General features: G+C 46.7%; 1 protein-coding gene across 2 annotated transcripts in view; it reads left to right on the forward strand.

The window, feature by feature from the left end:
• USP4 (ubiquitin specific peptidase 4) overlaps positions 1 to 16,745 on the forward strand; it is a 51,790-nt gene that overhangs the window by 27,637 nt on the left and 7,408 nt on the right. Inside the window, exons 7-15 of one of the 2 annotated variants that reach the window (XM_021686903.1) lie at positions 351 to 491; positions 1,295 to 1,412; positions 4,929 to 5,102; positions 6,967 to 7,125; positions 8,030 to 8,254; positions 9,228 to 9,311; positions 10,243 to 10,337; positions 12,634 to 12,825; positions 13,701 to 13,789. In XM_021686903.1, the coding sequence (XP_021542578.1) occupies positions 351 to 491; positions 1,295 to 1,412; positions 4,929 to 5,102; positions 6,967 to 7,125; positions 8,030 to 8,254; positions 9,228 to 9,311; positions 10,243 to 10,337; positions 12,634 to 12,825; positions 13,701 to 13,789 (1,277 nt within the window). The remainder of the gene's footprint in view (positions 1 to 350; positions 492 to 1,294; positions 1,413 to 4,928; positions 5,103 to 6,966; positions 7,126 to 8,029; positions 8,255 to 9,227; positions 9,312 to 10,242; positions 10,338 to 12,633; positions 12,826 to 13,700; positions 13,790 to 16,745) is intronic. The other variant, XM_021686904.1, reaches the window with a different exon arrangement.

The following is a 16,745-nucleotide window of genomic DNA, read 5'->3' on the forward strand; positions in this document are numbered from 1 at the left end:
ATATTCATCTCTTACTGCCATTTTTCTGTGTCTTTCACTGGTAACTCTTATTAGGGAAGTTTATGATTTATAAATCAAGTCAGGATGCCCTAAAGATCAACTTTGTGGTTCATCCTACTGAGAGATTGGGTGGGTAACCATGTGAATGAATGAGACCAGGAAGACCAGTTAATTTCTTGACTCACTTAAATAAAATTTATCTTGAAGTAGTATGACAGGAGGCCTTTTGCAGTTTATTTTAAATAACTGAATCTGGAGAACATTTATTTCTTGGAAAGAGACCCAAGGCATTCAGTGGGGCTTGCTTTTTGCAAAAAGTCAGTAGCGTTGTCTCTGCTTCTCTCTCCCAGATCAAGCACTGCGCCTAGCAGAAATTTTCCTACCTCTCCAACATCATCAGCAAGTCCCTATTCCTCAGTGTCTGCCTCTCTCATTGCAAATGGTGATAGCACTAACACCTCTGGGATGCACAGCTCCGGTGTCAGCAGGGGGTAAGAGCAGGCCCTTTCACTTTGCTTCCCTCCCTCTGAGTGCTGCCACACTAAGCCTAGTGGGATTAGGGTTCCCCGTGGGAGCAGGCTGCATGTGTTTTCTCTCTCCATTTCATACCCACCGTAAAGTATGCCTCCTACTTCTCACTTAATGTTGCTTGTCCTTATATAAGCTGCTTATATGACAGCCTAAGTCACTGGTGGTCCTGGGGGGTCACCACTTTTTGTGTGCAGGGATGGACTGGCCATATCACAGCACAGTAATAGCTCTGAGGGAATGGTTCTCAGCTGTGGGGGATCCCTGCCTGTTTCCCCTCCGGATGGCTGTGACCTTTGTGCAAGCATCTCACGAGTGCCTGCCACATAGCACAGACTGAATGAGGAGGAGGGTGAGGCAAGAGAGTGTGCATGAATACTCAGGCACAGTTAGGACCGAGTGTGGCCTGGTGAGTGGTGGCAGGTGTGAGCTCTTAATCTTGGTAACCACATGTTCTTCCCTGAGGTCACATGGTAGTTGTTAGCCTTCCAGAGGGACACAGTTAGCATTTGCCAAAAGCCTGAAACTAGAGAACTCAGCATTTCTCCCCTTAAGGATGTGTTTACCACCTACTGTCATGTCAAATCAGGGGCAGGGGTAGGAGAAGGGGAGTGGCTGGAGGGCTGGCAAGGGGAGGAGAAAAAACTCGTATCATGGAATTATTACCAGATAAGAATTGTAGAGGCCCTGGAGGAGCCCCACAAGGTATCCGGAGGGCATTTGCACAGCACTCGCTTTTATTGCTGATGTGGGTTGTGTTTTCCAGTGGATCTGGCTTCTCTGCTTCATATAATTGTCAGGAGTCCCCATCGTCTCACATTCAGCCTGGGCTCTGCGGACTTGGAAACCTGGGGAACACCTGCTTCATGAACTCCGCTTTGCAGGTAGAGGGGAGAACTGTCGTCTCAATAACTGCTTCTTCACAGGACTGAGGTGTGGTTAGGAAAGGCATGCTAAAATGTTGGGGGATCCTTTACCAGGGGTACCTGCCTACCCTTTGTTAGTGCTTCAGGGATCCCTATCAGGGCATCTCCCACTGGTAAGTACAGAATGGCCTCATCACTTTTAATGGTCCTAAAATGTCTTCTTAATCAGTTCTGGGGTTGGTTTTACAGTAAAAATACTTTGAATTTTGTTGGCCATTAGGGATGATCTCCCCAGAAAATATTGGAGTACTTGCCTGGCTGGTTTCTGATGGGATGAGAACTCACTACAGCTGGTACCATCTTCTTACCAGTGATGCTGTCTTATCTCATGCCCCTGATAGTGCAAAATCCTAAAATCCTCCCTTTGATACTTCATTTGTTTGTTGATCAAATAGTTATTGGGGACATACTGTGTGAACATACTGTGGTGGACATGGGCTGGAGTTGGGGTCCAGCTACAGAGTTAGGAGGGCAGAGTTCCCAAGACTGCCTTCACTTCTGACCCCAGCTGCAAGTTTGGGAGTCCCCAAGACCACCTTCAGTTTCAGTAATTTGCTAGAAGGACTCATAGACTCACTTAAAACTATTATACTCACAGTTGTGGTTTATTAAAGGGAAAGGATACAAGTTAAAATTAGCCAAGGGGAGGAGCAAATAGGGAGAGTCCAGGAGGGTCCCCAGGACAAAGCTTGTTGTTCTCTCCCTGTGGAGTCAGGATGCATTACGTTCCTGGCATTGATGTGTAACAGTAGGCATGGGGTATTGCCAAATATATAAACTCAGCTGAGCTTTGGTTTGCAGAGTTTTTATTGGTGGTTTATCACATGGCATGATTGATTGATTGATTGCCTAGGTGGTTAAACTCAGTCTCCAGGTAGACTGATAAGACGTGACCCAAGTCCGTCTGTCCCCCCCGCCCCCCCGCTCCCCCCAAGTCACAGTGTTGGTCTTTCTGGAGTGGCTGGCTCTCACCCTAAGATGACAGTATAAGTGTGGCCACCACCACCCCAAATACAGTGTTAGATTCTCCAGTATGACTGATGACCTCCAGACAAACAAAGATATTCCTATCAGGGATAACATTCCAGGGGTCAACAGAGTATTTTCCAGAAGCCAAGGGCAAGGGGCGCCTGGCTGGCTCAGATGGTAGAGCATGTGCCTCTTGATCTCAGGGTCGTGAGTTCAAGCCCCATGTTGGGTACAGAGCCTTCTTAAAAAAAAAAAAAAAAAAGATGTAGAAGTACAGAAGCCAAGGGCAAAAGCCGGACTTTCTCTTTGGGCAAGGCCAAATTCTTTACTATACATAGAGACTCATGGTGAGCAAATGAGACATGGTTTTTGTATTCACAGGACTTACAGTCTAACTTTGAAGTTTCATGGAGTAGAAGGGAGAAAATAAAAAGACATGTAAAAAAATAGGTAGCTCTTGGATTTGGAAATTATTTTTTCCCCACTGTAGTGAGATGGGAAGAGCAGAGTACTAAAGAAAAGAAACTTGAGATTTGGCATTTCATGGGTAGGTTTTCTCAACTCTTTGTATCCTCAATTTTCTTCAACTGTTAAATGAAGATAATGATAATGAGGAGGTCTATAGATAATGAGGAGGTCTATAGCTCTACATGTAAATCTCAGGGGAAAAAAAAAGGTTAAATTTCCATGATTTAAGTTTCTATCTCCTAATGCTAGGGAAAGAACAAATGAAACCCAAATGAAGTGGGAGGGGAATAATAGAAGACCAGAAATTAATGAAATACAGGGGTGATTTACACTGCAGCCAAATGTGATTCTTTGAAAAAAAAAAAATAATAAATTGATATAAATGCTCAGGGAAACTGATGAAGAAGAAAAGAGAGAAAATATAAATGACCAAAGCTAGGAATGAAAGACGAGTATCACTACTGACCCTATAGCCATTAAAAAGATTAGAGGATAGTAAACTAAGCCAGTATTGCACTTTATGTTAACTAAGTAAAATTTAAATAAAATTAAATTTAAAAAATTTTAAAAAGATTAGAAGATAGAACAACTTTATGCCAATAACACAATTTAGATGACAAGTTTGGACAGGTTGCTTTGGAAGGCATAATTTATCAAACTTAGGAAGAAATAGAAATTATGAATAGTCCTGTATTTGTTAAAGAAATTGACTCAGTAATTAAAAGCTTTACAACAAAGACAATTCTTGTTCTGGATGGCTTTATTGGTGAATATATTCAAAGATTTAAAGCAAGAAGTAATACCAATCATACAAAAACTCTTTCATGAAATGGGAAAAGAGAGACAGCTCCCCAAATCATTTTACAAGGCAGCATACTCTGATACCAAAAATTGACAAGGAATTTTTTTTTTCTGAAATTTTGTTTGTTTATTTATTTTTTAAAGATTTTATTTATTTATTTGACAGAGAGCACAAGCAGGGGGAGTGGCAGGCAGAGGGAGAGGGAGGGAGAAGCAGGCTCCCTGCACAGCAGGGGGAGCCCGATGTGGAACTCGATCCCAGGACCCCGGGATCATGACCTGAGCCGAAGGCAGTTGTTTGACCAACTGAGCCACCCAGGTGCCCTCTAAAATTTTATTTTTAAGTAATCTCTACACCCAGTGTGGAGCTTGAACTCACAACCCTGAGATCAAAGAATCACATGCTCCACCGACTGAGCCAGCCAGGACCTGCGACAGGAATTTTTTAAAAAAGGAAGATTTTAGATAGTCATATCTCATTACTGTAGACACAAGTAATTTAAATGAAATTTTAGCAAATCAAATTCAGTGATACCTAGATGAAAGTGTAGAACAAGTAGGATTTGTACCAGGAGAACGTGGTTGATTGGACACCTGAAAAATTAATGTGTGTCACTTAGCATAGTCACAGAATAAAGGAAAAAACCATACGACCATCTCAGTAGATGCAGAAAAAACACTTGATAAAACTCAGTTTTTTAATTTAAAGAGTTAAAATTAGTATGTACACATGGATATTAATGTTACATATTACTTTTTCTACTATCTCGTTATCCTGATCTTTTCCCCCATAATGTTTCAGCTCTAGTAAGATATTTTGCCTTCAGCTTATTTATATTTTGTCTTCCCATGAGATAGTGGAATGTCCTAATCAATTCCAGTTAAAAAAATTATCATCTTAAAATTATGATGTTAAAAATTATCATCTTTCATTGAATAGAAAATTATTCTGTCAAGCACTTGGGGTATGCAGCTTTTGCCCTCAGATAGTTATTCAGAGACTGTTCTTAGACAGTGTGAGCCCCAAGACCATGTCCTTGGGAGGTTAGCTGCAAGGCAGGCCACCAGCTTGGGCTTCTGGGAGGCTATGCCTTACAGTTGTGAGCCTTGTAGAGAATCTCCTGAGAACTTCCTTTTGTTGGGAGTTGACCCTCAGTGGACCTTAATAACTTGGTTTATCTTTATCTCTGTGTGCTTGCCAGAAGGGGTGTGAGCTCTGATCGTGTTCTTTTTCAGTGCTTGAGCAACACTGCACCACTGACTGACTACTTTCTCAAAGATGAATATGAGGCTGAAATCAACAGAGATAACCCTCTGGGAATGAAAGGGGAAATTGCAGAAGCCTATGCAGAGCTCATTAAACAGATGTGGTCTGGAAGGGACTCTCACGTGGCACCTCGCATGTTCAAAGTAGGTTGCTATATATACTTCCTTTTTTCCATTTTGGGGAGAGTGATTTAGTGTTATTTCAGTTGCATTTTGGGGTTAAGATGAGATTAAAAGCCCCACACGATGAGATCCTCCTTTTCTGTTGTTCAGTCATGCAGCGCACAGTTACTCTAAGTGACCTCAGCCCCCACCTCTGGGCTGAGGATACTGCAGAAGTCGTTTGTAAGCTGGTTGCTCAGAGTGCTGTATTCTGTGGTGCCAGTCTTGAAGTAGGAAACATCCTAAGCCAGACTGTAATAATTCAGTTTAATTTCCAGTATTATCTGAAGGGTATTCCCAGGTTCTCTGAGCCTGGAACCTATACACAGTGTGAGCCCCCTCAGTCAGAAATGGGATTGATATTCCTGGAATGTGGTGTGAAAGTCAGTTCTCACTTGGATCCCTCAGCTAGGAAGATTGGGTGAACTGCAGTGGGCTCTTGGAGCCACTTGGGCTTTCCCTTGCCTTAGATGTTTTTTCCTGTTGAGGGGAAGGACCTTGCCTTCATATTTTGAAATCAGAGACCCTATTTAGCCTGCACCAGTGGAGTTTAAGGAGCCTTCATGAAGCACATGGTGGAAAAAGATAGGCTTATTTTTTATTCAAAGGGTCGGAGGGTAGAAGCAACTTGGCTCAGGGAGAAAATTTAAATGGTTTATCGAAATTAAAAACTAATTCTTTTTACCCCTGTGGTCACATTAATCATGGGAAATACATGTAAATTACTGTTCCCATACCATGAAGTCAGAAAGAGACCAGAATCAGGTGATGGCACATTAAGCTCAAACTCATGTAAATGAACAGTTGGCAGACCGTATTTAGGGATATTAGGGATAGTGCAGAGCTTCCTTGATGGTGGACACTTTTTCTCTTCACCATCTGGTATGGCAGTCACTAGCCATTGAAATGTGGTTAGTGTGAACAAGGAACTGAACTTTTTTATTGTATTTAATTTTTTTTTTTAAGATTTTATTTATTTGACAGAGAGAGAGACAGCTAGAGAGGGAACACAAGCAGGGGGAGTGGGAGAGGGAGAAGCAGGCTCCTGGCCGAGCAGGGAGCCCGATGCGGGGCTTGATCCCAGGACCCTGGGATCATGACCCGAGCCGAAGGCAGACGCTTAACGACTGAGCCACCCAGGCGCCCCTATTGTATTTAATTTTAATTTAAATAGTCACATGTGGTCAGTGGCTATGGTATTGGGCAACACAGGTGGAAAGCATTGATTGTCCAACTTTAGGATTCATTAGAACCTCTGGAGGGTCCTGTTAAACATAGACTACTACTGGACCTATACCTAGAGTTTCTGATTCCGTAGGTCCAGGTTGGGCCCAAGAATGTGCATTCCTGACAAGCTCCCAGGTGATGCTGGTGGTGCTAGTTGGGGACCATGCTCTTGAGGATCATGAATGCAGAGCAATACAAGGCAGACAGTTATTTAAGGACGGGAGGGCTGTTAGGTACAGGAGGATTCCTCTGGCTAATGCAGATAGCATTTGTAAAGTTCTCGTGGAGACTCTGAACCAAAGAAGGAAGTAAGAGAGGGATTCGTGTCAGTACTTGCAAGGTGTTGGCCACTCAGGATGCCACCCTTCACTCTTCCTTTAGGGTAGTGGCCCAGGTGCCAGGTCTACTATTGTCCTGGCTTTTGATCTGAGCCCTGTCTCTGGCGAGAACTACTGGCCTCCTTTAAGCTCTTGAGGAATTAATTGGGCCACTCGGCCAGATGATGTTCTCCCTTACTGTCCCAGCTGACCCTGCAAAGTTATTTTTGATGGCAAGTTCCCATCTGACTTCACTGGTTTTTTAAATCTTATGCCTTCTGATGTGATTGCTTTTGTTGTAGACCCAAGTGGGACGTTTCGCCCCTCAGTTTTCTGGCTACCAGCAACAAGACTCTCAGGAGCTGTTAGCCTTTCTTCTAGACGGATTGCACGAAGATCTGAACCGAGTAAAGAAGAAACCCTACCTGGAGCTGAAGGATGCCAATGGGCGGCCAGATGCGGTATGATATTGAAGATTTTTGAACAATCGCATTTCATAGAAGTTGCCTCCTACTGAGAGTTGCAGGGACATTCTTTGAGTCTTTGAGTATTGATGCCAGGACCCTGGTTGCCCTTTGCTGTTGATGACGTGGACGCGGACTGTGGTGGAGAAATGCATTCCGGGTCAGAAAGAGGCAAACTCTAGTTACTCCTGATTCTCCTGCTTGGGCTTCTTTAAGTTAGTGTCAGTTTGTGTAGTATAATTCCATTGCTGAACCAGAGACTAGGGCAGTCTAAAAACTAAAGTGCCTGTAGTATGGGCCTTGGGATTATTACCCACCTCCTTAAAATACATATAGGATTATTAAAATAGTTTGTTATTAATATTATTAAGGCACTGATTTTTTTGCCTCGATTTTCTGATCTAATGAAAGGGACTTTGGTGTTTAAGTTCCCCTATCACATTGGGCTTAATCATATGAAAACTTTAAAGTAGTATTTATATCTTGAAGGAAAAATGATGAGTTAGCTGAATTAGCTGAACTATAGTATAAATTAAAACCTCACTGTGAAGGGACTTTGGATCATTGAACACCTTATAGGAGGCAGTCCTTGCCCTAGTCAGGTCCATTTGCCCCCAGTGCTGTCAGGGCTGTCTGTCTCCCATCAGAGGACACGCAGACGCCTGTATGCCCCGCGATCCTACGTGAAGGCTTCGTTAAGTGTGGGATTGGGCATAGAGCTGGTATGTGGTTGTGAGAATGGTATGCTGAGAGCAGTCCAAGCCCTGGCTGGCCTGGACCAAGTTCTTTGCTGCAGAGACTGCCTCAGGGTCCAGCTCAGATTCTGTTGTGGATCATTCTGGATGAAGGGGTAAACAACTTGGGTGTGTTGAGAATGTCTTGTTTATCTTTCTCCTTCCAGGTGGTGGCAAAGGAAGCCTGGGAGAATCACAGGTTAAGGAATGACTCTGTGATTGTGGACACGTTCCACGGCCTCTTCAAATCTACTTTGGTTTGCCCAGAATGTGCTAAGGTTTCTGTGACCTTTGACCCATTTTGCTATCTAACTCTCCCACTGCCCCTGAAGAAAGATAGAGTTATGGAGGTCTTTCTGGTTCCTGCTGACCCTCGCTGCAGACCTACCCAGGTAAGAGGATCTGCACCCTCACGGCACCCCTCACCGTGGGACTCTGAGCGCGGCTTCTTCTACCAGCTGCCTCTGAATCCCCGTGGCGCTTGCCTGAGTGTGCGCCCTCGGCCTCCATCAGACCTTTGTGTAATCCTGTATCTGTATCTCTCAGGGAAGATCGTGAAGGTCCTCTGGGCTTCTCTGTCACCTTTTTCCCCCTGCTCCATTCATTCAGCTAAGGTAACATGACTGATCTGCTGAGTGGTCCTAGCATCTGAATGCTGGGAGGCAGCAGGAAGGTACTTCCTGGTCAGTCAGCCAGGAGAGTCTGCTAGAACAGAAGGCTAGATGGATGGCATGGCCAGCGGGTCTTAGTGTCCCGCCCTGCTACTGGCTTACCAGAAGACTGTACTGCTTTGTCTTCTGGCTTTGGTTTCTTCACCTCTTACAGATGCCATCACGTGGCAGTTTGTAGAATTTTCAGCCATTCCTTCAAGGAAGTAGTGGATGACTGCCAAAAGTGAAGAATGAGACAAAGCAGTATTGAGGAGGGAGGGGCGCCTGGGTGTCTCAGTCGTTAAGTGTCTCCCTTCAGCTCAGGTCATGATCCCAGGGTCCTGGGATCGAGCCCCGCATCGGGCTCTCTGCTCTACGGGAGGCCTGCTTCTCCCCCTCCCACTCCCCCTGCTTGTGTTCCCTCTCTCGCTGTGTCTGTCTCTGTCAAATAAATAAATAAAATCTTAAAAAAAAAAAAAAGCAGTATTGAGGAGGGAAAGAGATGGCTGGCTTCCGTGCTGCTGCGCAAATAGAGAGACGGGTGCCGAGGCAGAGGACTTGCTGTTTGCTCTTCTGACCACTCCTTTGGACCCTGACCTCATGCACACTGTTCCTGGGAGGTCATCTCTGCCCTCCGTGATGCCTGCTCCTCCCAGCTCGTCTCCTCCCCTTTGCTGAGCACCCTCGTCACCCCTCCTGTCTCTCTCTCTTGCAGTACCGTGTGGTTGTGCCGCTCATGGGGGCCGTGTCTGACCTGTGCGAGGCACTCTCCAGGCTGTCCGGTGTTGCTGCGGAAAACGTAAGGCGGGGCGGTCAGTGGCACGCAGCCTCCTGGGGCCGCTTCACAGTCCTTGGGAGTGTATTTTCAAACTTGTAGCCATTTTAAGGGGTAGTTCTTATTGGCCAGCACAAACATGCTTATATGTGGATACCTCGGACCTGCTGACCTCCTGGCCCTCGCTCACTGTGCACTGCACACTGCGGCTAAGACTGTCCCTTCAGCCACAGGGAGCACTCTGTCTTCCGTTGATGGCCCACTAGCCGTGGTCAGAGGGCCAGGAGTAGGGCTCTGCTGTCAGCTTTCCTGCCCCTTCCCTCATGACCTTTTGTGTAGTATGAGAAGCTAGAAGTTCTTCCCCACGCTAAATCCTGTATGTCTGGAGTGATATTATGACGTTGTTGATGGAAATCTTTATTCAAAAGCAGCTCCCCTCGCTGGGCTTTCTGCTGAGGCCCAGTGTGGAGGTGGGGAAAGTGAAGAGCCCTCTCCCCATCCTCCAGTATGCTCCGAGTCCGTCCCCGGTCCCAGCACTGGTCAGTGCCCTTGCTCAGCCCCACTCCCCTTGTACTCCTGCTGCTTTTAGGCAGTTGTGTAGTTGGGTTTTGGTGTGATCAGCTATGTGCTGAGGATGGTTTCAAGACTCTTGGCCCTGGGGGACACCCCAGAGGTTTCTGGATGACTACCAGTCTCTGGTCAGCACTCGCTCCCCACCATTCCTGCCACTTGAGGGCAGATCCCATTGTAAACCTCCGGACAGATGTTACCAGCATGTTTTCTGCTGGTGGCAGTCACGCTGTGCTCCCTTGGGCCTTGGCCCCTGAGCTCTGGGGCTGATGGCATGGCGGTCTCTCTGGAGGCCATACTGGCAGCACATCGTTTTCATTTGCTCCTGGGTTGTATGTAGAGGCTCTTAACCATCTGTAATCTTTCTGTTACTGTTGATTCTTAGATGGTGGTCACAGATGTATATAATCACCGGTTCCACAAAATTTTCCAAATGGATGAAGGTTTAAACCACATCATGCCTCGGGATGACATTTTTGTGTGAGTACTCAGTGGTTTCTGCTGCAGGGTCAAAGGAAACATTCTAGAGGCTTTCTTTGCCTTATAGGTGTCTCCAGAGCAGAAGATCTGGTACTCAGTGCTCAGGTGGATTTGCCCTGACTCTTGGGTGCAAGGGATGGGTGTTCAGAGAACTGTGGGCAGCCATCAGTGCTAAGCACCTCCTGGCACTTCAGAGCTAGACATTCCAGATAATTCTCTTCGGCACAGACATAGCCTTTTGTCAACAGTCACTGCCTTTTAAGAAGGCCTATTTAATGGTTCTCCAGATGGACTTGCTGCCAGAAATGCCTTTCTCAAGAAGAGTTAGAGCTGTGCAAAGGGCCACGGGAAGATGAGAGAAGGGATGTGGTACAGGCAGTGGCTCCTTGGGCAGGTACCGTCTCAAGAGCGACAAGGAGGTTTGATGGAAACAGCCTTTTTCTGTTCTAACAATCTGTAAGCTCTGAGACCTAGTTTTCTCATCTGTGTGGGGATAGTACACCCCCAGCTCCACTGGCCCCCTTGGCCCCTCCCAAGTCCCCTTACTTCAAGGCCCTGTACCTGTGTGTCCCCCTCTCCCAAGTGGGGTGGAGGGGAATGTGAGCTTGCCTGCGCGCTCTGATAGCCACTTGCTCAGGGAAGCTTGAATGTAGACCACACCCATGCTCTTTCTCCCTCGTTCCCTCTCACTGGAAACTTGACTCTGCTGAGAAAGGTTTTTAGCATTTGTTTTGGTTTGTGTTTTGGTAGAGGAATGCAGTGCACCAAGGAGGACTTTTCCTTCCCTTTTAAGTTTTTGGGCCTGTGACCTCTAGGTTACTCTAAAAGGAGTACTTCTTGACCGCTTCCAAGATCCTGGTTCTGTTCACACTTGCGCAGCTGCCTCTCCACTCACAGCCATCTTCTCTCACTTTACAAATGGAGGGCACCAGGGCTCATGCTGGGATTCAGGCTAAGGCTGTCCATTTCTGATCCCAAGTCCTGAACAGCGTCTTCCCTCAGTTCTGGAAACTAATGTTTGCAAACACCAGAGCTTAGAGGTGCTGGCGCATTGCCGTGTGGGGAACCTGGCAAACCACCACCAGCGAAGGAATTTGTGGAGGCCTGAGTGCCAACCGTAAGGAAGCAAATTGTTTTAAAGATGAATTGGTAATTGTCATGAAAACACACTAGTACTGCTAATATTTTTTGAGCATGTGGAGCACCATGCTGCTGAGTTACTGATTTCTCACCACCATCCTCTAAGGTGGGTAATCCCATTGTTCACTGAGTAAGCAGTGTCAGAGGGGGGGCATGTGGCCCTGTTACAGCAGCCAGAAAGTGACAGTGACAGGCCTGATATTTGGGCCAGCCTCACTCCTAAGACCTGGTTCTTGACCCTAATGCTGGACCATAGGGCCTTTACCCAGCACATCTTGGACATTTTTGTGAGTTTTTCTTAGAACTCCTCCTGCACATACTTCATTTAGAATCGTTTGCCAGGCATCTGGGGAGGGTTTTGTGTGTATGTTTGTTTATAGTTTTCCAAAAATTGAATCAGTAAGTTTGTGTCTCCCCCTATAGGAAGAGGGAAAGACTACAGTCGGTTGCCAGCAATTTTGGTAACATCTGTTCCAGGATAAAACATCTATAAATCTCCTCAATCCCATGTATTCACTAAGTAAGACACATTTTTCAAAATCATTGATTTGTATTTAGCATTTTCTTTGGTTATCTCTAATTTTTAAAAAATTAAATATGATTCTTTAATTTCAATGTTTTTGAACAAAGATGGCAGTTAGTTTTATAAATTTGCTTCCTCATTTGAAATAAAGAATCTTTGCCTAATATTCTAGGTATACATTCTTGTATGATATTTGGTTTTATTGAAGGTCAGGGCACGTAGGAATACCTTTTTAAAAGTTGAGCTCCTTGGTTACAGAAGATGAACTTGGTGGCCAGGCCCCCCCTCCCACCCCAGCCCCCTGTGCCTCTGTATCTGCAGTGATGGTCTGGATGATGGCTGTCATCTGTGTTGAGTTCCATTTTAAGGACCACAGAGTTGAGGCCATGGTTGGGGGAAAGAGAATCACATTAGCCCCAAGTCCTGGGTTGTGTATCACGTTTTGCTGACAGTGACCCTTGGGATTGCTGACCCAGCTTCTAGAATCATCTTGGAAATGGTTTATCCACCTTTTATGCTGAGGTATGGTTTGTCCCAGCAACCACAGTCCTGGCCACCATGTAGCTGCAGCTCAGATCTCTGCTGCTCGTAGTGACCTGCTGCTGAAGGTGCCCTCTTTTGTGATTGACACAGGTACGAGGTCTGCGGCACCTCCGATGATGGCTCTGAATGTGTCACGCTTCCAGTCTACTTCAGGGAAAGGAAGTCCAGGCCGTCGAGCACTTCCTCCGGGGCCGTGCTGTACGGGCAGCCACTGCTGGTTTCTGTTGCCAAGCACAAGCTAACCCTCGAGTCTTTGTACCAGGCTGTTTGTGAGCGTATCAGGTTGGTGGCAGGAATGCGTTTTGCTTGCAACCTAAAAACGCGATGAGCCCAGTCTCTGTAATGCCTCCCCCCCATCTTCCCCCTCTCAGTGCCTGTATTGGTCCTGGGTCCTCAGTCCTATGAAAATGCAGTTGGGCCGGCCCCCGGGAGGGCCAGGACAGGTGCTGTGGGGATAGGGCATCTGGCACCCCTTAAGCGCCATGACACTGAGCACCTCAGCTTCTTCTGTGGTCCCTAGAATCGTGTCTGTCACACTTGTCAGTCATTGGGTTTGGGCCATCTAGTGCTTTGATGTCCGTTTGTGTTTGAATATAGTTTCCAAAGTACTCCCCTATCATTTTGAAGCTGGTGATTAATGTTATTGAGAAATATTTCTTTCAATGATGGTGCCACGTGACATTTGTAGAAGACTTGAAACAGGCATTCATAGAAGACTCAGAGCCTTCAGTGACTTGGTACTTAAAACATCTTGGGCGCCTGGGTGGCTCAGTTGGTGAAGCGACTGCCTTCGGCTCAGGTCATGATCCCAGGGTCCTGGGATCGAGTCCCGCATTGGGCTCCCTGCTCTGCGGGGAGCCTGCTTCTCCCTCTCCCACTCCCCCTGCTTGTGTTCCCTCTCTCGCTGTGTCTCTCTCTGTCAAATAAATAAATAAAATCTTTAAAAACAAAAAACAAAAAAACAACATCTTATCTTTTGGGTTCCTCTCAGTTTCTTAAAGTATTGAGCCATCATGTGATTTTAAAGCCCTTTTATTTATCTGAATTGCTTTGTGAATAGCTGTATGTCAGCTGTGAACCACATTTAGCTGAGTCATGGAGAAAAACAGGTAAATGTTATGGCTAACAAATAATTCCTTTTCTTTCTTTTTTCCCAGCCGCTATATAAAACAGCCTTTGCCTGAGGAGTCTGGCAGCTCGCCCTTGGAGCCGGGGGCCTGCAATGGCTCCAGGGGCGGCTGTGAAGGTGAGTGCTCGCCACGCTATGGGCTGTGACTGACCAAATCCCTCCTGACCTCCCTCTTCTTCCAAAGGTGTTGTACACACGGGAGAGGGAGGCTGTGAGGCTGGGTGGGGGCTCTGGCTGGAGAGCAGACCTGGGAGCCCCGTTGCACCCACTCCATGCTGCCCAACTTCGGTGCCTCGTGGAATCTTCTGAGACATGTAGGTTGGCTTTCACCTCAGGCAGAGTTAGCCTGACAGGACTGAGTGACTTGCCCGGGGTCACAAGGCAAAGTCAGGAGTTGATTCTGGTCCGTTCGGATGGGTACAGTGGGTGCTCAGCCAGCCCTTGACTGCCTCCATGACCTGGCTTCCGTCTGCAGAGCTGTCATGTTGGCCCTTACCCGTCCCTCCGATGTGGCACTGCCTCTGGGAAGGACAGGAGTCCTGGCCAGCCAGCCAGAGGGCAGAGACAGTTTCTCCTGAGTGTTTCTTTCTTTTTTTTTTTTTAAAGATTTTATTTATTTATTTGAGACAGAATGAGAGAGAGAGAGCACATGAGAGGGGGGAGGGTCAGAGGGAGAAGCAGGCTCCCTGCCGAGCAGAGAGCCCGATGTGGGACTCGATCCCAGGACTCCAGGATCATGACCTGAGCCGAAAGCAGTCGCTTAACCAACTGAGCCACCCAGGCGCCCATGAGTGTTTCTTTCCTTCTACCCAGGAAGCTACAGGTGATCACTGACTAGATAGCTCCCGCTGCGGGAGCGAAGAGAGCCACAGTGTACAAAGTGGTAGGCGAGGCTGGTTGCAGGAAACCCGGAGCCTTCGCCGTCCTCCTGTGGCCAAATGCTCACAAGCTCATCCCCGACTGGGGGGCTGTGTCTGACCTGCATTATGGTTGTCACCCTTCTTTTGGGGGCCTAGGTGACTTAGTGGGTTTATCACTATAAAACCACAAATGTCCTCCAAGTTAGTGCCATAAATTTTGAGTTGCAAATCCAAATGCTCAGATGATACGCACATCTTGGAAAGTGAGAGTTGGTATTAGAGATAATGCCCACAAGGCTCTGTCCTCATGGGATATTGCAAATTATGAGTCTCTTAGGTTGAGTGTTTAGTATAGTCCTAATGTTATTCTTGCCCTGACTATGATGTTCTCCCACTGGGAATAAAGAGGAGGGTGTTCTGTGCCCACGCCCCACACACAGAGATGGCAGGGTAGGCACTGCGCTCTCTGAGCAGACCCGGGGTGACCCATGGGTTCTCGGCGCTCTGGCAGTTAAAGCACTGTGATTCCTAGCTTAAAGTGTGGGGTGGACTTCAACAAGTCGCCTCATTCCTCTGAACCTTGGTTCACCCATCTGCAGAATGGGATGATCACGTCTGCTTCACAGAGTTGAGATTACAATTTAATGAGATAATGTGGGTTAATGTCCCTGGCACATAACGGATGCTCAATTAATAATCACACCATGTAAGTATTTGCTGTTGTTATAGTTAGCCTCGCTTTTTAGACATTCCATCTCAGTCTCCTGTTCGGGAAGAATTACTGCCTTCTTTCGAATCCTTTAACAGAGTCTTGGTGCATAGACTTCGAACTCTGTTTAATGTTGAAATACTTCTGACGTCTTTACTGCCATGGCTCCTTGTCAGGCCTGTGGTGGCTGTCTCCTGCTGATTCTCTGAGTGATCGGGGCTAGCTGCTGTCAGTGGACTCTGCTTTCTTTCCTCATCCTGTGGTATCCACTCCTGCATTAGCAGAAGCTTCCTGAGATTGTCCGAGGAGCTGGCAGCCAGTGGCCCAGCCAGGAAACAGTTTTTATAGTTCCAGGGCTCTGTTTGTTCACTGAGTAGGGCTGAAGCAGGCTTTGGCTGTGTCCCTCTCAGAGAGGTAGCAGGTAGGGGAGGGTTTCACTTGCTGGGCTGGGAGCGGGGCAGCTCCCCCGGGGGTCAGAGGGGCAGTGCGGCTGTCTTGGGCCAAGGGAGCTGGTCAGAAGAGGATTGTCTGTGAGGGCCGGGCTGGCTGTCGTAGGCCAGCTGGCTGGTTGGGAGTGGTGCCAGTGGGAGTCTGGGTCACACCCTCATCCGTGGCTGTGCTGTTCCTGTGGCTTGAGCGGAAACTGCTGGATTGTCCTGGGCCTGGCTTCCTTCATTCCTTAGGAACACTCCCAAGGCAGACTGTCTTTGAAAAAGAAGATTCTTATGTGGGAACATCCTCTTTTCCTCAGAGTTTCCATTTCTACTGCTATTTCCCAAGTATATAAACTTCATATTTTAAATGCTTTCTTCTCCTCTTTTGGAGTTGTCCCATCTTTGTTGAAATTACTTACCCAATACCCTGACTTCCCCTTTTCCCAATAACAAAAAGTGCGATGACTATGTTTATGGGTCATTTTACTGCAGCCACATATACCAGTTCTCTGGAGATACCTGGGAAATTTACTCATCAGCGTATGTCTCTAGAATGCCTATTAAAACTCTTGAGGGGTGCCTGGCTGGCTCAGTTGGAAGAGCATTCAACTCTTGATCTCAGGATCTTGAGTTCAGGCCCCATGCTGGGTGTAGAGATTACAAAAAAATAAACTTAAAAAAATTTCTTGAAACTCAGCAATCTCAAATAAATAACGAGGAAAAAAAAAGTTAGGGAGGACCCTGTCTGCTAGGTCACCGGGACTCAGCCTGGCACCTGTACCTGGGAGACATTCACCAACTGCTTGGTGAAGGGATAGCGTGTTTCTTGTAGAGGAACTGAAGGTTTTTGCTTAGTATTTGTGATCATAGTAGTATTTTTAAAATTGACTTTTTTTTTTTTTTTTAGATTATTTATTTGAGAGAGAGAGCACATAAGAGGGGGGAGGGTCAGAGGGAGAAGCAGACTCCCCGCTGAGCAGGGAGCTCGATGCGCAGGACTCGATCCAGGGACTCCAGGATCATGACCTGAGCCGAAGGCAGTCGCCTAACCAACTGAGCCACCCAGGCGC

The sequence above is a fragment of the Neomonachus schauinslandi genome, chromosome 1 (assembly GCF_002201575.2).
Source record: "Neomonachus schauinslandi chromosome 1, ASM220157v2, whole genome shotgun sequence".
NCBI lineage: Eukaryota > Metazoa > Chordata > Mammalia > Carnivora > Phocidae > Neomonachus > Neomonachus schauinslandi.